At 39.2% G+C, this 22,079-nt stretch overlaps 1 protein-coding gene and 1 pseudogene across 1 annotated transcript in view; both read right to left on the reverse strand.

Annotated features, from left to right (window-relative positions):
• Nucleotides 1-1,664: 1,664 nt before the first annotated feature.
• LOC111156499 (transmembrane protein 116) overlaps nucleotides 1,665-22,079 on the reverse strand; it is a 50,491-nt gene continuing 30,076 nt past the window's right edge. The window contains exons 4-10 of the mRNA XM_022517438.1: nucleotides 12,380-12,484; nucleotides 8,364-8,413; nucleotides 7,117-7,200; nucleotides 6,618-6,753; nucleotides 4,885-5,029; nucleotides 3,859-3,932; nucleotides 1,665-2,857 (exon numbers count right to left, since the gene is read on the reverse strand). Of these exons, the coding sequence (XP_022373146.1) occupies nucleotides 2,606-2,857; nucleotides 3,859-3,932; nucleotides 4,885-5,029; nucleotides 6,618-6,753; nucleotides 7,117-7,200; nucleotides 8,364-8,413; nucleotides 12,380-12,484 (846 nt within the window). The 3' untranslated portion in view covers nucleotides 1,665-2,605. The remainder of the gene's footprint in view (nucleotides 2,858-3,858; nucleotides 3,933-4,884; nucleotides 5,030-6,617; nucleotides 6,754-7,116; nucleotides 7,201-8,363; nucleotides 8,414-12,379; nucleotides 12,485-22,079) is intronic.
• LOC111156501 lies at nucleotides 11,689-12,071 on the reverse strand (annotated as a pseudogene).

The raw sequence follows: 22,079 nt of genomic DNA on the forward strand, positions 1-22,079 counted from the left end.
GGTTACTATTACCAGCTGGTGCTGAAGCCTGGAGAATTGGTGTGTTAAATTCTTTGGAAAGGACAAAAAGGTAGCCTGGAAAGTTGCAAAATGTGAAAGGCTGTTGACTGAATTAAAAAACATCAAACCTTACCCAGTTCCCCATGTAGGACAAGTGGTATTGGAGTGCAGAATTTTTTGAAGTCACAGACAGAGCTGTTGAGAGGGATGGTACCCAACATCATTTACAGATCTATATTAATCAAACCTGCTTAGATACCTCTATACTCTACTATGACTACAACCTGGACAAGTGTCATGGAGGGGTATTTGCAATAATTTTATGAATATCACTGTGTCTACATCCATACCCCTCCTACATGTGAATCTAGGGGTTTGGGGCAGTTTGAATAGTGGCCCAGCTCCATGTGTCTGCTCTGACTCTCAGTATGACAAAAAGTTTATAATCCTAATCTGGATCTTGCCTAGGCTTTTACTATCTCTCATTCCTATTGCGTTTTTGTTTACTTACACCCATAGAAGATCTAAGACCAGTGTCTGTGCAAAAAATTCATCAGAGAAGCAGATGAACAAACCTGAAAAACATTTCATCATTATCTTCTTTCTGATAATAAAGCCAAATATGAAGTGATACAAAAAAGACCTTTCTAAAAAATATTTTATTTATTTGTGAGAGAGAGAGAGACAGAGAGACAGAGAGCAAGCGTGAGCAGAGGGAGAGGGAGAAGCAGACTCCATACTGAGCGTAGAGCCTGGTGTGGGGCTCAATCCCATGATGTAGAAATCATGACCTGAGCAGAAATTAAGAGTCAGATGCCCAACCGAATGAGCTTCCCAGGTACCCCACTAAAAAAACTTTTTAAGAATCAAACTCCATAGTTCTGGTGTCCCTCAAGGTCTAAGGAAATAGGAATTTTTTTTCCATCTGCCACCCCAAATGTTAATATTACTCATTTTTTAAATTAAAAGAATTTAAAGAAGCTCCCTATGTGAAGCAATCTTTGTTGTTCTGTGCTACCCAGAAATCAGGTTTCCAGAACTATGGGGCAATGACAGGCCTCAAGATGTGATCTTGGCATAACAAGGCCAGGTCACCCTCCACAGCAAGGGTGAAGCTCATGGCCTCAAACCTAAAGATCTGTTACTGATCTCCCTAACATTTCTACAGAGAGTTCCTTCGGAGTGATTTCTGGAACTTACGTTTCATAGTATCCTATCTAATTCACCATTGTAATCTACTCTGTCAATTATCTCTACCTTGAGGATTTTTCCTTGGACCAAAGGAGTATATCAGGTGTGAAGCATCTCATTATTAGTTCCAGGTGTTTTAGTTGATTGTCATTCCAGCCACTTTGTCCATTTGGCTTTTCCTCTTTGTTTTGATATCATAATATCTGATGCCCTGGCCTCAGACTGGTTTTGTTCATAACTTAACTGAAGAGATCAAACACCACTTGTTGTGTGATTAAAGAAGAAGGGTGGTGCCTGGCTGGCTCAGTCAGTTAAGTGTTTGAATCTTGGTTTCAGCTCAGGTCATGATATCAACGTCCTGGGATCGAGTCCTGTGTCAGGCTCTATGCTCAGCATAGAGTCTGCTTGTCCCTCTCCCTCTGCTCCACCCACTGCTTGCACTCTCTCTCTCAAATAAATAAATAAAATCTTTCAGAAGAAGAGGAGGAGGAAGAGGATGAAGGAGGAGAGGGGAGGGGGAAGAAGAAATAGGTAGACATTCTTGCTAGTGAATGAGGCTCTGCAGTCTGGGAATCTTTTCTTTCCCAAAAGGTTCTTTCTAGCCATTCATTCACTTATTCATTCATTTATTCTATAAAGATACATCGAGCACCTACCATTAGGTTAAACCATGCAAAATTGATGATATTAGGTCATTTTCACCTACAAAAATGCTAAGTTCATATGGTTCAATCTAATTCTATGTCCAGGGACTATGAAACCTACCTTTGGACTTCTGCTTATAAATGGGAGTTGAGAGCTTTTGATACCTAAAGTTTCTTTTAACCCTGATTTCTCTTAGATCGTATTATCCCTTGTAACTTCAGGAGATTGGCCTTAATTTCCTAGAGCAGATGGTTCCTACTGTCAAGACTTAGAACAGCACTGAACAAATAAGAGAGTAGGATATACCTGAGGATCCCACTGTCAGTTTTTTGGTAGTTACTGTCCTTGATTCTTCTGAGTTTCAAAAACTCTTCAAAGAACAGACACCCAGGACTTTCTTTGTCCAACTTCAGAGAGAATAACAATACTAGCAAAATCTGAGCAAGCTGCTGCATGCCACCCTACTTCCCACACGACCACAGAGTAGAGAGCCTGGAAATGGCACATATAAGTAATAACTTGGAAATTATCCAGAAGAGATTTAAACAAATATAGTATTCACTGAGGTGATAGGAGTCTATCTCTTAGAAGGAAGGTGGCTTTACCTCTCTGAACAAAGACTTTAGTGAATCTGAGAATAACAGAGAGATCCTGCCCAATTCACCAAGAAAAGCTACTAACCACAGCACTACATCCTCTTTCACTTCCATAGTTTAAGGCATGGTTGGAAAGACGTGAGATGTTGCTCCCCAACACTCTTCTTAATCCATTAATGTGGAATAATTCTGGTTCCTGGATGTTCCAGTATTACAGTTTCAAAGAATGGTGGAGGGCTGGTATCAAAACCAAGGGCAGACTCCATTGTATCTAGGCCCCTGCTATAGAATCTCTTCTGTGAGCATAATAATGGTGTTTGGGTGTCTGCATCACGCCGAGCCTGTTGCTTTAGTTGGTAGAACTTGTATTGTGTCCAGCTATATACTCCACAGTTGAGAAGACCCTGGGATGATGCTGTTAGAGCCTGAGGAGATGAAGTGATGGAACCCATCCTTCAGGTTTTCAGAGATCCAGGGAATTGTCCCCATTCCCCTTATTTATAAAGAACTGTTATATTTGTTTTATCTCAAACAGCAAAATCTGGTGTCAGTTTTTCATATTTTTCTAGCTCTTTTTTTTACTATGCTCAATTAGCCAAAATATAGTACATCATTAGTTTTTGATATAGTGTTCAACAATTCATTAGTTGCATATAACAACCAGTTCTCAACATGACACATGCCATCCTTAATACCCATCACCCGGTTACCCCATCCCCCCACCCCCTTCCTTTGTTCTGTAACCCTCAGTTTGTTTCACGGTCCCGACTCTCATGGTTTGTCAACCTCTCTGATTTCATCCCATTCTAGCTCTTCCTGAACTCACTCTTTGCACCGTACCTTGTTATGGATGACTGAGGGTCGGTCATACTTCTTGGCACATACATAACGAAAATGAATGGATTTCAATCCCCTTTCTTATTTCCCCCATTTCCCAGGTCAGGCTTGAGGAATATGCCCTATCAGTATAATCAGATAACCCCCAAAAAAGCTTCATAAGTCTAATAAAAGAGGAAAAGAGAGAACTGTTCTATTTCTGTATTCCTCTCTCCTCGTTTACCTGGAATAGCTAATTTACCCCATTCAATTCGCTTTGGGTGGGAGAGAATTATGTCACTATCAGTGTTTCATAAAAACATTATCTGGTAGATTTTGGTTTTTTGTTACCCATCCTTAAAAACACACCAATAAAATGAAGTTAACCAGAGATACATGTGCTCTGGAACGCATGGCAGCACTTTCACAGAAGTATCTACTTCATCTGTGAGGAAAACTTCACACTTTTCATAACTGAATATAAATAATACATTTTCTTTTTTTGCAACACAGAAATAAATATGCTAAGGGAAAAAACTGTGCTTACTGAGTAATGTCAGTGTAAGAGAACAGGATAAGAGAGTGTAAAAATGGATACTGAAGGTGTTACCTGGAGAACACAGAGGGCCATGTGAATCTTCATGTCCTGTGGCTTGGTCAACTTTATGATCACCAGAATGACAGCTGTGAAAACACGAAGTATAAATTTTCTTGCCAGCCCTACCTGTCTGAGCATAAAATTCCCCAGTATAGGGACACCTGGGTGGCTCAGTCGGTTAAGCATCTGCCTTCAGCTCAGGCCATGATCCCAGGGTCCTGGGACTGAGTCCTGCATGGGGCTCCCTTTGCTTGCCACTCCCACTGCTTATGCTCTCTCTCTCTAATAAAATCTTTACAAAAATCCCCCAGTATACATGCCTACGCACCATGAGAAATAAGGGTACAGGCATAATGAAGACTAGGAATGAGATTAACCAGTAACATGAACCACTGGGCCTCCAGTCTCCAACTTCCATTCCTCGCTGACTAAACTTTGCAGGTTACAGTTTAGCAATGTTGGTTAAGATACACTATGGGGGGATGCCTGGGTGGCTCAGTTGGTTAAGCAGCTGCCTTCGGCTCAGGTCATGATCCTAGCGTCCTGGGATCAAGTCCCACATCGGGCTCCTTGCTTGGCAGGGAGCCTGCTTCTCCCTCTGCCTCTGCCTGCCACTCTGTCTGCCTGTGCTCGCTCTCGCTTCTCTCTCTATGACAAATAAATAAATAAAATCTTTAAAAAAAAAAAAAAAGATACACTATGGGGAGATAAGTTACACTTCTTGGTGCTTCAGAATTCACCAAGATCTTTCATAAGCACTATCCAATCTGATCTTCACTATATTTTGTGTACTAGGAGGGACAGGTAGTATCTCTGAACTCTATCAGAATGTTTCCTCTCTTAGGTTGCATCTCATGTCTAATTACCTTAATTTCTAAAACACAGGAAGAAAAAGAAGAAAGTGGGACCAACATAGATTTTACAGTTGGACGGGAATTTTACAAGTTGCAGTCATTCTTCTTGGTGAGACCACTTTGCTTCATCAGAACCCAATAGGTGTCCTCATTATTACCCAGCTCTTCCTTTTAAGATACCCACCTGGGCCCCAGCAGCAAAAGAAGGCCACCGGGTAGAAGCGTACTCGCTGCTCCACAATGTGAATCACTGCCCACTGTTCACTCCCCAGGAAGCCAGTTTTTTTCACAAACTTTTTATAAAGGGTCTGGGCTTGGATGAGTAAGACCTAAACAGGGGTACATCAGTGAGTAGTTCGCCTGAGGCTTGGTAAAACTTCCTAGCTCTAGCTTCCTATTGTTGTAGGGGGATCACTTCTCTCAGGATCTGACAGCAGGAAAACTCGTTCTCCTGTCTTTACCATCTAAGACTGGATTTTTCTGAAAGAAAATCATCTTCAGAGTGAACTTTTTTAGCGCAGGGGAAATGGATAGATATTAGCCAAACCTGTGGTTACTGTGTTCAATACATAAACTTTACATCAACTCACAGGCTCCCCGCTCCCCCAGCAACTGAGGCTAATCACGGTATATATAGGAAGTTAAAGCTAAGATCTAACCAGGCCCTCTTTTAAAATGCTTTACTAGAGCCTGTGTTAGAAAGTATTCTGTGCTTAATACCCTTAAAATAAATACATCAGCACCATGGCTGAGCTGAAATTCTCAACTCAAAGCAAAATAAAGTTTTAGGAAGTCTCTTCTTGACCTTAGATGGAAAAGGGGACTGTTTTCCCCTTCCATCTGGGGCTCTCTATATAAGCTAATGAAACAAATATAAATCAGTTCAGAACTCCAATATGCTTTCTGTGGGGAGTAAATTAGGTAATAATCTTGGTAACAAATCTGACAAATCTAAAATTCTCCCTAATCATCCAGACCCACTCTCTAAGTTAATAAGCCAATTATTTAATTAAGTTTAGCCATGTAATTTCATTTCCCCACAGACACAGGAATCAAAAGGAGGCTTTTACTTATTTGGGAATATTAATGTCTAGTAGAATCAGTTCTGAAGATTGCATTATTTAAAAAAGCAATCAAGAATTCCCAGGGTAGCAGCACCTGGGTGGCTCAGGTCATGGTCCCAGGGTCCTGCTCTACAGGAAGCCTGCTTCTCCCCTTCCCACTCCCCACCAACTCCCCACCCCCACTCCCCCTGCCTGATCTCCTCTCTCGATGTCTCTTTCTTTCTGTCAAATAAATAAATAAATTCTTAAAAAAAAAAAAAAAGAATCCCCAGGGTACCAGGCTATGGGATACCTGCCTCTCTTGTCAATTAGTTCTAAGTGAAGATCATCAAAATCACCTTAATATAAACTATTCATTTCGCCCTCTTTACAAAGTTGCTGATTTGAGCTAAGCTATCTCCACAATTTAGGAAATTCTCCATAATTTTATTTTGTTCACAAGTGCCAGCTGCACTAGCAAAAATTCCCTCATTATTTGGAAAATAATCAAATTAAATCACAGCACATTTCCAATGTTCTAGAGCATTATACTTGACATATACTATACAGTATACTTGACATATACTAATTTTCTGGTCTGGTCTTCCATGAGGATCCACAGGAACATATATTAATTAGTCCTAGAGTAAGCACAATTCTCACATAATGACTAGAGACTCTTTCCCCCCCAATCATTTAATCTTGGGAAGTCCAAATACTGAGGTAGTAATTAAACTGTCAATTATCTCTTAGCTACTTTCTTAGTTCTAAGACTTTAGGAAATGCCTCTTCATCCCATTTTTCCCAGTCCCTGGGAATAACGTCCCATCCCTCCCAATCCCCTCTCTTTCCATAAGAGCAGATGGCACCATACCACAATGGTGAGGAGGCTGAGGAGAAAGCTGGTCAGGAAAATGGTGATCCCATAAAAATAAAGTGTGCTACAGACGGATGTGTTGGCAGAAGGCAGTTCAGCCATGGCTGATGGTGGTGAGAACATCAGAATACACCTAGGAGGAGAATCAATGGACAGGACCACTATTACAGATATGACACTAGAGAGATACACATTTGGTAAAACAAAATTTATTAAGTATGCAATTTTACTTACCATTCTGCTAACCCTGGCCCATAATACCTTATTCCTTCTTTATAGATACATTATCTTCCAGTCACTTCACATTATATTCCTCGTTATGCATTTTTTGCCTTGATTATACCTTGTTCTATAGACTCTACCAAGGTTCCATACAACCTTGTTCCAAATACAAGCAACTTGGCCAGAATGTATGTAGAAAGTCTTTTCCATCTCTATATATAGAAAAGAAAAGGTACAGTCTACCACAGAAATGATAGATTTGGTCCTTGCTTACCTGTGGCTCTGGCTGAAGTTGTGGAAACATTCACTAACATTGCCCAGACAGAATACGGGTATCATTAACAGAAGAGGTATCAGGCTGGGAGGGAAAAAAAAAAACATCACCCTAATAGTCCGGCATTTTTATGGCCTTTCCCCATCACAAAATACTCTGTTCTTCTCCCAACTCCATCACCCCTCCACTTTCCACAAATACATATATATTATATATAATACATTATATATATAATACATTATATATAACATATAAATATATTATATAATAGAATATATATTCATATATATATGAAATTATATATATATAATTTCAAGAAAAATGCCTCAAAAGCCTTATGTATAGGGGTGCCTGGGTAGCTCAGTGGGTTAAAGCCTCTGCATTTGGGTCAGGTCATGATCTCAGGGTCCTGGGATCGAGCCCCACATCGGGCTCTCTGTTCATCAGGGAACCTGCTTCCCCCTCTCTCTTGCCTACCTCTCTGCCTACTTGTGATCTCTCTGTCAAAAAAAAAAAAAACAAACCTTATGTATACTTTTTGTCCAATTGATGGGTAAGTGGAGTGGAGAATGCATTTCATACCTAAATTAATGAGCCCTACAATAGTGTCAGAGAGTCTTTGGGTGTGGATCAAAGTGAAAGGAAAAAACCTAACAGGGAGTTGTGTGCTAACTTTCCATGGCCACCAGGAATAACTTAATTTTCATCACCCCATTTCTAGGAGCTTTTTCAAAGCATACACTTAAATAACCAATTATTAATCCAGCTAAATACAGCCAGCTCCCTATAAGAGGGAAAGATCCAGAAATAAAAGTTATAAACTCTAATGTCAACTCTGACATGACTACTACATTAGGTGAGATCCAGACTCTTCTGAGGGTAAATAGTTCCAAGACTCTCACCCAGTGTTATAAAGGTGGATGAGATCTTGAAAGCTATCTGTTATAAAACTCTTTATGATATAAAACGGAATTAGAAGTCCAAAGACTTAAAGCGAAATATTTGTTGAAGATCACACAGAGTTAATGGCAGAATTAAGGTTAAAATCCGAATCTAAAATTGCTTGCCTATTCTACCTGGGAATATGGTTCCAATGATCATATGTTTGTTGCTTCCAACTCAGTAAGGCTCTGTGAGGACCTAGGAGTGATAGACTCTATGGAAATGAAGGGCACTGTCCTATTTGTTCTCACCTAGACCACAGAATAATGAGTTTACACCTTGCTAGAAAGGAAAGCATACCTTACCTTGACAAAATGATGGCTATTTGACCAACGTGACAAGTATAATCTATAACCTGTGAAAAAAATAAATATGAGTAAAGTCTTAGAATACTGTCAATCATAATAAAATAAATATCAGGTCATTACTTATCACTTGTACGAACAAAAATTCCCAAGAGCCTGCTTCTGTGAAGCAATATTTGCTACAAAACTCAATTAAATAGATAGTTCCTTAGCACTGGAGACCAGAGAATTTTATCTCTATTACTATAATCTAAAAAGTACAACAGCAACAATAGCCACAAGGAAAGCCTGTGGGAAGTAGCTTAATATAAGACTTGGATACCACAACAAATTCATTAAAAAAGAAAGGTAAATATGAAATCATACAGTACTCCTCCATCTTCTAATAACAATTCAATCCTATTCTCTTTTAGATCCAGGGAGGTGTGGACTTTTCAGACCTTAAGGGTGGAGCAGAAGTCTATGTATAAAATGACCAGCAGAAAGCTTAATAGGCCAGGATTAGCATAAAGGAGGGAGGTCAAATAAGCCCTTTGGATATAACATCTATTAGACTCTAGAAGAAAGAAGATTCCAAACACCCCCAGTTGTGTTAGACAATGAAAAATAATTTATAGAAGAATGTTATCTACCCACTGGAAGTTTATGATAAAAGAATTTGAATAGAACACCTTAAAGTGAGAATAGACTAGAAAACAGCTTTTTTCTGTTCTGAGGTAAGAGATCCTATTATACTCTAGAATGGCATTGTTAGGGGCACCTGGGTGGCTCGTGGGTTAAGGCCTCTGCCTTCAGCTCATGGTCATGATCTCGGGGTTCTGGGATTGAGCCCCGCATCGGGCTCTCTGCTCAGCAGGGAGTCTACTTCCCCCTTCCTTCTCTGGCTACCTGTGATCTCTGTCAAATAAATAAATAAATAAATCTTTAGAATGGCATTGTTAAAAATCAATAAGCATTAAGTGAGCAGTTAATCAATAATCAGAGATAGGTAATTGATTTGCCCTAAAAACTATGGATCAGAAAGAGTAAATGATTTCAAGTAAAACAGTCACTGTTGACTTTAAGTAAAATGAGAAAAGTAAAATCAATCTTGGGTGACCTCTCCTACCTGTGTCCCTTCTTCCCTTTTTATTCTATCCTCTACCCATCAGGCTAAACTGTTTTTAATTCTTGTTCTTACCTTACTGTCAATGAATATCTGATTAAAAAAAAAAAACTTACTGATAATAGTACCATTTATTCATTCAACAAATTTTTATTGAGTTTCATCATGCATATGATAGTATACCACTTTCATTAAGTCTAGAACTGATCTGTAGGCTCTAGAGAAAGGTATGTGGGTAAGTTCTCCAGATTAATTTACTCCATGATGCTCTTAAACAAAAAATCCCCTTCAAAAAAACCAAAACAGGGGTGTCTGGTTGGCTCAGTTGGTGAAGCATGCAACTCTTGACCTCGGGGTTGTAGGTTCAAGCCCCATGTTGGCCACACAGATCACTTAAAGATAAACTCTTTTTATTTTATTTTATTTTTTTTAAAAGATGAGATTTTTTCTTTTTTTAAAGATTTTATTTATTTATCTGACAGAGAGAGATCACAAGTAGGCAGAGAGGCAGGCGGAGAGAGAGGAGGAAGCAGGCTCCCTGCTGAGCAGAGAGCGCGATGCGGGGGCTCGATCCCAGGACCCTGAGATCATGACCTGAGCCGAAGGCAGAGGCTTAACCCACTGAGCCACCCAGGCGCCCCGATAAACTCTTTTTAAAAACCACAATAGAATGGATACTATAGAAATAAGAAAACTGGAATATTTAGTAAGATTTATACAATAAGATAAAATATATAATGACAGCCAAAGAAATGAAAATTGCTAACATCATAAAAATGTTTTTTTTTTTAAAAACGACTTTATTTATTTATTTGAGAGAGAGTGAGAGAGCATGAGCAGGAAGAAGGGGAAGAGAGAGTAGGGAGCCTGAGGTGGGGCTCAATCCCAGGACCCCAGGATCAAGACCTGAGCCGAAGGCAGACACAACCAACCGAGCCACCAAGCCGCCCCACAAATGTTTTCTACCAAGATCACTTAGTGATATACCAAAAGAATCAGGAATAAGAAACTGATTGTACTATACAATGGAATACTATTTAGCACTAAAAAAAGAATGAATGACTTACATATGCCATAATGGATAAACTTCAAAAGCTTATAAATGAAATCAATCAGACACAAGAGAATATATATTGGATAATTCCATCTATATGAAATGTCCAGAAAAGGAAAATCTACAGAATCAGAAATTAGATTAGCAGTTCCCTAGTACAGGGGGTGGGTAGGAAATTAACAATAAATGGGCATGAAGAATTCGATTAGGGTGAAGAAAATATTTTGGAACTGATTTATGATATTATTTTACAAGATAGTAAGTCTTCTTTAGAAACCACTGGATTGTAACTTAAAATAAATGAATTATGTGATAAGTAAAATATGTATGCACACACAAAAAATCCACATGCACTTGGTGTTCTCCTCTCTTTTATAAATGTCATACTAGACAGTGCCCCAAACTCTCTTTGAACCAAAGAAGGGAAGACAACTATTCCCTGGATCCACCTTGTTTTCTGATTACCACACATGAGCCCCTCTGCCCTTCTACAAACCAGCATCTCTGTTATCCACACATATTGAAGAAATATAGCAGAGCAAAACAGACATTCTCCCTTTCCAACGCCTGGAGCCCAAATCCCATGTGAGCATACTGAGCACCTTCCCTGACTCTACCCAAGATCTTATTCTTTACACTAGCAACAATGATGGATTGGCATGGGGCTAAGAAGGATGGAACCAGGCAGTAATGACAGTACTGCAAATAATGTTTCCTATAATCAAAACCTTTTTATTTTTTTGATGGCAAGAGAGAAGAGGAAATCTTTTCAACAGAATGGAAACTCTGTGAGAACATGACTTCTCTTTTATTAAGCTCCATGAATTCACCAACTCAGTCCTGAGTGCTTGCACTGTTTATCAAGGATATATGGATTTGTTTCAGCATACTGTTTTTTTTTCCATTGAGGCATTTTATTTGTACATATGTATTAAACCCCTAGAAAAAGAATTCCAGGGGCACCTGAGTGGCTCAGTGGGTTAAGCCTCTGCCTTTGACTCAGGTCATGATCTCAGGGTCCTGGGATTGAGCCCCGCATCAGGCTCTCTGCTCAGCAGGGTGTCTGCTTCCCTTCTCTCTCTCTGCCTGCCTCTCTGCCTACTTGTGATCTCTCTCTCTGTCAAATAAATAAATAAAATATTCTAAAAAAAAAAAAGAAAGAAAAAGAATTCCAGGATTTTCCCTCCTGTGTGTTTTCATCTTGCTTATTCATGGTCCATGATATCAGCTGAGGTTGTCAGTACAATGAAGGCAAACTGGTGGGGAGGAAGCAGGTTATTCTGCCATTTTTCTATATCTTTCAGTTGTACATTAAATCGGGACCAATCATTCCACACTTGTTTAACCTGCCCCTGAGGTTCACAAAAATTTTCCCCACTCTGTGATCATCAATGATTTCAAATTCGCCAATGTAATCATGCTTCATCATCACAGTGAGAAACCAGATGATGACTTTGGAGCACAGCCTAATAAGAACCTGGATTTTGTCTCTCTTTTCCGCATTTTTAATGCTCTGGAGAGCATGTGCCAGGACATTCATGCACATCATTATGGTGGCACTAAACAAAGAGGAAAGAAGGCGGGAGGGGTGAGCCCACGGAATTATGGGTAGCATACCTTTTTTTAAAAAGATTTTATTTATTTATTTATTTGGCAGAGAGAGAGAGATATCACAAGTAGGCAGAGCAGCAGGCAGAGAGAGGGGGAGGAAGCAGGCTCTGCACAGAGCATAGAGCCCCTCTATCCCAGGAACCTGAGATCACGACTGGAGCTGAAGGCAGAGGCTCAACCCACTGAGCCACCCAGGCACCCCAGGTAGCATACTGTTCTTAACTATCAACTCTGAATAAAACTTACCAGTGGAAATGTGCTTTGTCCATTCTGGTTGTGTCTCATCCTCAACTCTTTGTACAGATACCAGATGTAATTGACGGTGTAAAGAAATGAGGAAATGTAGAATATCTAGGTGAGAATAAAAAAAAAACCTCATAACTGTTACAGTCTGACTTCTTTCAATTTATTACATTATTTTCTACTATAAGAATCCTACCTAATGGTCTATTAGTAATGTACCATCTAATATCCATAACGTGCAAAACTGGGCCATGTCTGGGAATTCTACCCAGGCCTACCTATTTTATGTCTTGGATTCCTTATTTTATCCTTTTGACTATTTAGAGAAATCACAGCATTAGCCACCTTTTCTCACCCAGCTGTTCTACATTTATGAAGATATCCTAGAGTATTTTTCTATTTTATTTTTTAATTGGAAAGACTGTAAAGATTTCCATTTCTAATAATTTGAATTATTTGAACCAGTTTCCCATTTTAAAAAACTAAACATAGGGGGCGCCTGGGTGGCTCAGTGGGTTGGGGCCTCTGCCTTCGGCTCAGGTCATGATCCCAGGGCCGTGGGATTGAGCCCCGCATCGGGCTCTCTGCTCAGCGGGGAGCCTGCTTTCACCTCTCTCTCTGTGCCTGCCTCTCTGCCTACTTGTGATAAATAAATAAAATCTTAAAAAAAAAAAACTAAACACAGTAGATGAAATATTTTTTAGATCCTTAAAAGGATCAAAGAACTGACAAGATAGCAAGGAATAAGCAGGACAAAATCCCAGAGAAAAAAATTTCTGCTTCCATCTTTGATGAAATAATAGAAACAGAATTTGCCCTTCAGCCTTAAAAACTAAAAATTGGGGAAAATATATGGAACATCCTGTTTTCAAATATTAGGGTAACCATCAGTCCAGAACAGTAATCCCTGAAAGAAGAAGAACAAGCAAATGACCCAACTCACTGGCAGGAAAAAGTGAGTGCCGTGAAGGAGAAACCACCAGACGGGCTGTCTTGGTGAGTGAGGAGGCAGAGTTCAGCGTTTGGAGAGGCCAAAGCAGCTATAATATATGAAGTAGATTATCAAAGAAGAGGTAGCTACATAGGTGTAATGCTCTGGAGATTTGCAGTGGTACCCTCAAGTCCTTGATAAGTACTGATCTATGCATGTGAGACAAAAAAACCATGAAGACCAGGAACAGAACAACCACAGAGGTATAGGTGAAACAATCTCCAAAGCAATAGTTTGTGTTTCCATCACTCAGAGTTGAAAGATGTCCTAATACATAGGCAGGAAATGAAGGAATTACAGCATAATAAGGTAGAATCATAAGAAGAGTATTGCCTCACTAATGGGACAAAATTAGCTGTACACGGAAGACTGCCTGAATCAAAGTTTAAAAGTATGTCTTAGAAAAATAAGCAAGTCTTTTTTTTTTTTTTTTAAAGATTTTATTTATTTATTTGACAGACAGAGATCACAAGTAGGCAGAGAGGCAGGCAGAGAGAGAGGGGGAAGCAGGCTCCCTGCGGAGCAGAGAAGCCCGATGCGGGGCTCAATCTCAGGACCCTGGGATCATGACCTGAGCTGAAGGCAGAGGCTTTAACCCACTGAGCCACCCAGGTGCCCCAGAAAAATAAGCAAGTCTTGAAAGCATCATATAGATTCAGAGTTCACTACATCCAAGACAAAAAAAAAAATACATACATATATATATGTATGTGTATACACACACACACACACATATATAGCAGATTTCACAATGTATATATACATTGTAAAATCTGCAATGTCTGGCATCTAACAGAAACTCAATCAGTAAAATTGGTAACCATTTAAACTAAGATCAAGAAAGAACTAGAGTTAGGGTACCTGGGTGCCTTAGTTAAGCATCTGCCTTTGGCTCTGGTCATGATCTCAAGATCCTGGGATTGAGCCCAGTGTCCAGCTCCCTGCTCAGCGGGGAGTCTGCTTCTACCTCTCCCTCTGCTCCTCAGCCCACTCATGCTCTTTCTACCTCTCCCTCTCAAACAAATAATATAAAAGAAAAGAAAGAGAAGAGAAGAGAAAAGAGAAAAGAACCACAGTAAAATTAGGGGTTGCCTGGGTGGCTCAGTCTTAAGCGAGTTCCTTCAGCTTAGGTCATGATCCTGAAGTCCTGGGATCAAGCCCCAAATCCACATTGGGATCCCCACGCAGAAGGAAGCCTGCTTCTCCCTCTCCCATTCCCCCCTGCTTGTGTTCCCTCTCTGTCTCTCTCTGTCAAATAAATAAATAAATAAAATCTTTTTTAAAAAAAAGAAATCATGAAAGTACTGCATAGTGCTTTCAGGGAAAAAAAGGAGGCTATACTACACAGCCTATTTTGTTTTTGTTTTTAACTTTATTTATTTATTTGAGAGAGTGAACAAGAGATAGCACACAGCAGAGGGAGGGGCAGATGGAGAGGAAGAAGCAAACTTCCCTGCTGAGGAGGGTACCCAACAACATAGGGCTCAATCCTAGGACTCTGGGATCATGACCTGAGCCAAAGACAGACACTTAACCAACTGAGCCACCCAGGTGCCGCTATGCAGATTGTTTTTATGAACAAAGAATTAAGCTGATTATAAAACCTCTATAGAAATACTATCAAAAACAAAGAAAGAAAACTACAGAGCAATATATACTTCATGAATAGATACAAAACACTACCAACTGAATACATCAATAAATAAAAAGAAATACATAACTAACAGTATAATTAATCTGAAGAATGAAGGACAGATTGACATTCAAAGTCAATTAATGAATCCATAATAAGCTACGACTTCAAACCTACTAGGATGGATATATTAAAAAGACAATAATAACAAGTATCGGCAAGGATACAGTCATTGGAACTCTCATACACTACTGATCAGAATATAAGACAGTGTAATTGCTTTGGAAAACTGGCAGTACCTCAAAAGGTTCAAAACAGAGTTATACCATATGACCCAGAAGATGCACTCTTAGGTATATACCCCAGAGAAATGAAAACATGTCCACCCAAAAACTTGCACACAAACATTCAGATCAGCATTATTTATAACAGCCAAAAAGTGGAAACAACTCAAATGCCCATCACTTGTTGAAGGAATAAATAAAGAGCTATAACCATTTAAAGAATATTATCCCCCAATAAAAAGGAATGAAATCCTGATACATGCCACAACATGATGAACCTTGAAAACACTGTTCTAAGTGAAAGAAGCCAGTCACAAAGGACCATATATTGTATTATTCCATTTATATGAAATGCATGATCCCATTTAAATGAAACGTCCAGAATAGGCAAAATTATAAAGACAACAAGTACAGTAGTGGTTACTGAGGGTTGGGAGGAGAAGACTGGATAGTGATGAATAGGAAGTTTGGGGTTTGAGGTAATGAAAATATTCTATACATCAAAACTAATGTCGTGCTATATGCTGGCTAATTGAACATAATAAAAATTTTTTAATATTCTAAAATTGATTGTGATGATGGTTGCCATTGGCTTGTACACTTTAAATGTGTGAATTAGGGGGTCCTGGGGAGCTCATCGGTTAAGCCTTTGCCTTCAGCTCAGGTCATGATCTCAGGGTCCTGGGATCAAGCCCTGTGTCAGGCTCTCCGCTCAGTGGGGAGCCTGCTTCCCCCTCTCTCCCTGCCTGCCTCTCTGCCAACTTGTGATCTCTCTGTGTGTCAAATAAATAAATAAATAATAAAATAAAATCTTAAAAAATAAATAAATAAATGTGTGAATTATATATCAATAAAGCTGTTGTTAAAAGTAAATGCTAAACCACCCCTAGAACCCACCACTTGGTCCTGGTGAATAATCCTTTTAATGTACTTTTGGATCCTATTGGCTAGTATCTTGGAAAGAATTCTTGCATCCACGTTCATCATGAAAACTGGTTTGTAATTCTCCTTTTTGGTGGGGTCTTTGGGTTTTGGGGTCAGGATAATGCTGGCCTCATAGAACAAGTTTGGAAGTTTACCTTTCATTTATTTTTTTGAAACAGTTTCAGAGGAATAGGTATTAATTCTTCTTTAAATGGTTGGTAGGGGAGCTCCTGTGTGGCTCAGTCAGTTAAGTGTCCACCTTTGGCTCAGGTCATGATGCCAGAGTCCTGGAATCGAGTCCCATGTCATTGGGCTCCCTGCTCAGCAGGGGAGTCTGCTTCTTCCTCTCCTTCTGCTCTTCCCCCTGCTCGTGCTCTCTCTTGTTCACTCACTCTCTCTTAAATAAATAAATAAAATCTTTAAAAAAAATGCTTGGTAGAATTCCACTGGGAGTCCATCCAAAGTGGACTCTTGTTTGTTGGGAGATTTTTGTATTAGTGCTTCAATTTCTTTGCTGGTTATGAGTCTGTTCAGGTTCTATTTCTGTTCTATTTCTTCCTGTTTCAGATTTGGTAGTTTATATGTTTCTAGGAATGCATCCATTTCTTCCAGATTGCCTAATGTGTTGCCATATAATTGCTCATAATATTCTTTTGTAGTTGTTTGTATTTCTTCGGTGCTGGTTGTGATTTCTCAACCATCATTTTGTTGTGGTTTCTCAACCATCATTTTGTTGTGGTTTCTCCTCATCATTTTGTTTATTTGGGCCCTTTCTCTTTTCTTTTTGCTAAGTCTTACTAGGGGTTTATCGATCTTATTAATTTTTTTTGAAGAACCGGCTCCTAGTTTCCTTGTGATATGTTCTACTGGTTTTTCCATTCCCATATTTCCATTTCCAATTTCTCTATCATTGATTTCTGCTCTAATTTTCATTATTGCTCTTCTCCTGCTGGATGCAGCCTTTATTTGCTGTTCTTTTTCTAGCTCCTTTAGATGCAAGATTAGGTTATGTATTTGAGACTTTTCTTAATTCTTGAGAAAGGTCTGTACTGCTGTAGACTTCCCTCTTAGGACCGTCTTTGGTGCATCCCAAAGGTTCTGAACTGTTGTGTTTTCATTTTCATTTATTTCCATGTATTTTTTTTAACTCTTCTTTAATTTCCTAGTTGGCCCATTCATTCTTTAGCAGGATGCTTATTAACCTCCATGTAATTGTGATCCTTTCAAAGTTTTTGTGAATGAATTCAAGTTTTAAAGCATTGTGGTCTGAGAATATCATGGTATAATCTCAATCTTTCTGTATGTTGAGACGTGATCTGTGACCCAGCATGTGACCTATTCTGGAGAATATTCCATGTGCACCCAAGAAGAATGTCTATTCTGTTCTCTAGGATGAAATGCTCTGAATGTATCTATTAAATCCATCTGGTCCAGTGTGTCAGTCAAAGCCCTTGTTTCAATGTGATACACCATATCAATAAAAGAAAGGAACAAGAACCATATTATCCTTTCAGTAGATGCAGAAAAAGCATTTAACAAAATATAGCATCCTTTTTTGATTAAAAACTCTCTGCTATATAGGGCTAGAAAAAACATACCCCAATATCATCATCATCATAAAAACTATATGAAAAACCCACAGCAAATATCATCCTTGATAAGGAAAAACTGAGAGCTTTTCTCTTAAGGTCGGGAACAGAACAGGGATGTCCACTCTCACCACTGTTGTTCAACACAGTACTGGGAGTCTTGGCCTCAACAATCAGACAACAAAAAGAAACAAAATCCATCTAAATAGGCAAAGAAGAAGTCAAACTTTTACTCTTCATAGATGACATGATACTCTATAAAGAAAACCTAAAAGAGGGCGCCTGGGTGGCTCAGTGGTTTGAGCCTCTGCCTTCGGCTCAGGTCATGATCTTGGGATCCTGGGATGGAGCCCCACATCGGGCTCTCTGCTCAGCGGGGAGCCTGCTTTCCACTCTGTCTCTGCCTGCCTCTCTGCCTACTTGTGATCTCTGTCTGTCAAATAAATAAATAAAATCTTTAAAAAAAAAAAAAAGAAAAAAGAAAACCTAAAAGACTCTACCCAAAAACGGCTGGAACTGATACAGGAATTCAGCAAAGTCACAGAATATAAAATCTATGCACAGAAAAGTCAGTTGCATTTGTATACACTAACAATGAAACAGAAGAAAGAGAAATCAAAGAATAGATACCATTTACAATTGCACCAAAAACCACAAGATACCTAGAAATAAACCTAATCAAAGAGGTAAAGGATCTATACTCTGAAAATATAGAACGCTTATGAAAGAAACTAAAGAAGACAAAGAAATGGAAAAACATTCCATGCTCATGGATTGGAAAAACAAATATTGTTAAAAAGTCTATGCTGCCCAAAACAATCTACACATTCAATGCAATTCCTATCAAAATGCCGTCAACATTTTTCACAGAGCTGGAACAAATAATCCTAAAATTTTTATGGAACCAGAAACGACCATTAATAGCCAGAAGAATCTTGAAAAAGAAAACCAGAGCTGGAGGCATTGCAATTCCAGACTTCAAACTATATTACAAAGCTGTAATCATCAAGACAATATGGTACAGGCACAAAAACAGACACACAGATCAATGGAACAGAATAGAGAATCCAGAAATGGACCCTCAACTGTATGGTCAACTAATCTTTGACAAAGCAGTAAAGAATAGCCAATGGAAAAAAGACAGTCTCTTCAACAAATGATGGTGAAAAAACTGGACAGCCACATGCAGAAGAATGAAACCAGACCACTTTCTTAAACCATACACAAAAATAGGGGCGCCTGGGTGGCTCAGTGGGTTAAGCCTCTGCCTTCAGCTCAGGTCCTGATCTTGGGTTCCTGGGACCGAGCCCCACATTGGGCTCTCTGCTCAACAGGGAGCCTGCTTCCTCCCTCTCTCTGCCTGCCTCTCTGCCTACTTGTGATCTCTCTCTCTGTCAAATAAATAAAATCTTAAAAAAAACACACACACACACAAAAACAGACTCAAAATGGAAGAAAGACCTAAATATGAGACAGGAATCCATCAAAATCCTAGAGGAGAACACAGGCAGCAACCTCTTTGTCCTCAGCCACAGCAACTTCTTGCTAGACACAGCTCCAAAGGCAAGAGGAACAAAAGCAAAATGAACTACTGGGACTTCATCAAAATAAAAAGTTTTGCACAGCAAAGGAAACAGTCAACAAAACTGAAAGGCAACCTACAGAATGGGAGAAGATATTTGCAAATGTCTTATCACATAAAGGGCTAGTAACCAAAGTATATAAAGAACTTTCAAACTTAACATCCAACAAAACAAAAAAATCCTGTCAAGAAATGGGCAAAAAAGGGCACCTGGGTGTCTCAGTGGGTTAAAGCCTCTGCCTTCAGCTCAGGTCATGATTTCGGAGTCCTGGGATCGAGCCTCACATTGGGCTCTCTGCTTAGCAGGGAACCTGCTTCCTCCTCTCCCTCTCTCTGCCTGCCTCTCTAAATACTTGTGATCTCTGTCTGTCAAATAAATAAATAAAATCTTAAAAAAAAAAACCTTAAAAAAATGGGCAGAAAACATGAATAGATATTTCTCCAAAGAAGACACAGAAATGGCTAACAGACAAATGAAAAAAATGTTCAATGTCACTCAGCATCAGGAAAATACAAATCAAAACCACAATGAGATACCACCTCACACCAGTCAGAATGGCTAAAATTAACAACTCGGGAAACAAGAGATGTTTGCAAGGATGTGGAGGAAGGGGAACCCTCTAACACTGTTGGTGGGAATACAAACTGGTACAGCCACTCTGGAGAAAAGTATGGAGGTTCCTCAAAAAGTTAAACACAGAGCTACCCTATGACCCAGCAATTGCACTCCCGGGTATTTATCCAATGGATATGCAGTCATCTGAAGAGACACATGACCCCCAGTGCTCAGAGCAGCAATGCTCACAATACCCAAACTATGGAAGAGCCCAGATGTCCATCAACAGATGAAAGAATAAAAATGTATATGTGTATACATATACAATGGAATATTACTAATCCATCAAAAAGAATTAAATCTTACCATCTGCAATGATGTGGATGGAAATGGAGGGAATTATGATAAGCAAAATAAGTCAATCAAAGAAAAACAATTATCATATGACTTCACTCGTATGTGGAAATTAAGAAACAAAACAGAAGACCATAGGGGAATGGAGGGAATAAGATGAAATCAGAGAGAGTGACAAACCATAATAGACTCTTAACTAGAAGAAACAAACTAAGGGTTACTGGAGGGGAGGTGGGTAGAGGGTTGGGGTAACTGGGTGAAGGCACTAAGGAAGGCACTTAATGGAATGAGCACTGGGTGTTATATGCAACTGATGAATCACTAAATTCTACCTCTGAAACAGTAATACACTATATGTTAATTGAATTTAAATAAAATTAAACAAATGAATGTAATAGGATTCTATACATTACAATTGGTCATGACATCCCAATAACTAAATAGTTGTTGGATTAGTTTTATCCCTACATAGCTTGCTCAATATTTTTTATGTTGATTGCTGACACCATTATATACTCATGATTTTTAAACTCCCATGTTTTTCTAAGAGTTTCATTGTTTCAGCTCTGAAATTTTAAGCCTCTAATCCACTTTGAGTTAATATTTGTGAATTGTGTAATGTAAATTCAGCCTTTTGCATGTAGATATCCAGTTGACCAAACACAATTTATTGAAAAGGCTATACTTTCCCCGCTGAACTATTTTAGCCACTATGTCAAAAGTTGATTGTTCAAAATGTTAGGGTTTATTTCTGGGCTCTCAGCTCTATTCCATTGACATATATGTCAATCTTTATGCTAGTACCACACTGTCTTGATTAATGAAACTTTGTAGTAAGTTTCAAAATCAGGAAGTGTGAGTAGTCTGACTCTGTTCTTTTTCAAGATCGTTTTGGCCACTCTGGGTCCTTTGTATTTCCACATAAATTTTGGATCAACTCATCAATTTCTGCAAAAAAAAGGCAGTTGGAACTTTCATAGGAATTGTGATAAAACTGTAGGTCACTTGGGGATCATCTTGTTGTCATCTTAAAAATATTGTCTTATACAACTATCATATGATCTCCCTGATATGAGGAAGTGGAGATGCAATGTGAGGGGTTTGGGGGGTAGGAAAAGAAAAAATGAAATAAGATGGGATTGGGAGGGAGACAAACCATCAGAGACTCTTAATCTCACAAAACAAACTGAGGGTTGCTGGGGGGAGGGGGGTCAGGAGAGGGTGAGGGGTTATGGACATTGGGGAGGGTATGTGCTATGGTGAGGGCTGTGAAGTGTGTAAACCTGGCGATTCACAGACCTGTACCCCTGGGGCTAAAAATACATTATATGTTTATAAAAAAAAAAAAACCACTTAGAAAACAAAACAAAACAAAAAAAATATTGTCTTATATGGGCACCTAGCTGGCTGGGTTGGTTAGGTAAATTAACTCTTGATTTGGCTCAGGTCATGATCACAGGATCCTGGGATCGAGCCCCAGGTCAGGCTCCCTGTTCAGTGGGGAGTCTACTTGTCTCCCTCTCCCTCTACCCCTACTCAGCTTGTGCTCTCTCTCTCTCTCTCTCAAATAAATCTACAAAAAAAAATTGTCTTGTGAGGCATGCATGGCTGGCTCAGAGAGTAGAACATGCAACCCTTGATCTAGGGGGTGTGAGTTCAAGCCCCACATTGGACTTAGAACTTACCTTGATAAAAAAAGAAAAAAATACTGTTTTTGATTCATCAACATAGAATTCCTTTCCATTTACTTAGACTTTATTTGTCAACAATATTTTATAGTTTCTAGCATA

Source organism: Enhydra lutris, unplaced genomic scaffold, assembly GCF_002288905.1.
Source record: "Enhydra lutris kenyoni isolate GAN:26980312 unplaced genomic scaffold, ASM228890v2 scaffoldscaffold46, whole genome shotgun sequence".
NCBI classification, from domain to species: Eukaryota; Metazoa; Chordata; class Mammalia; order Carnivora; family Mustelidae; genus Enhydra; species Enhydra lutris.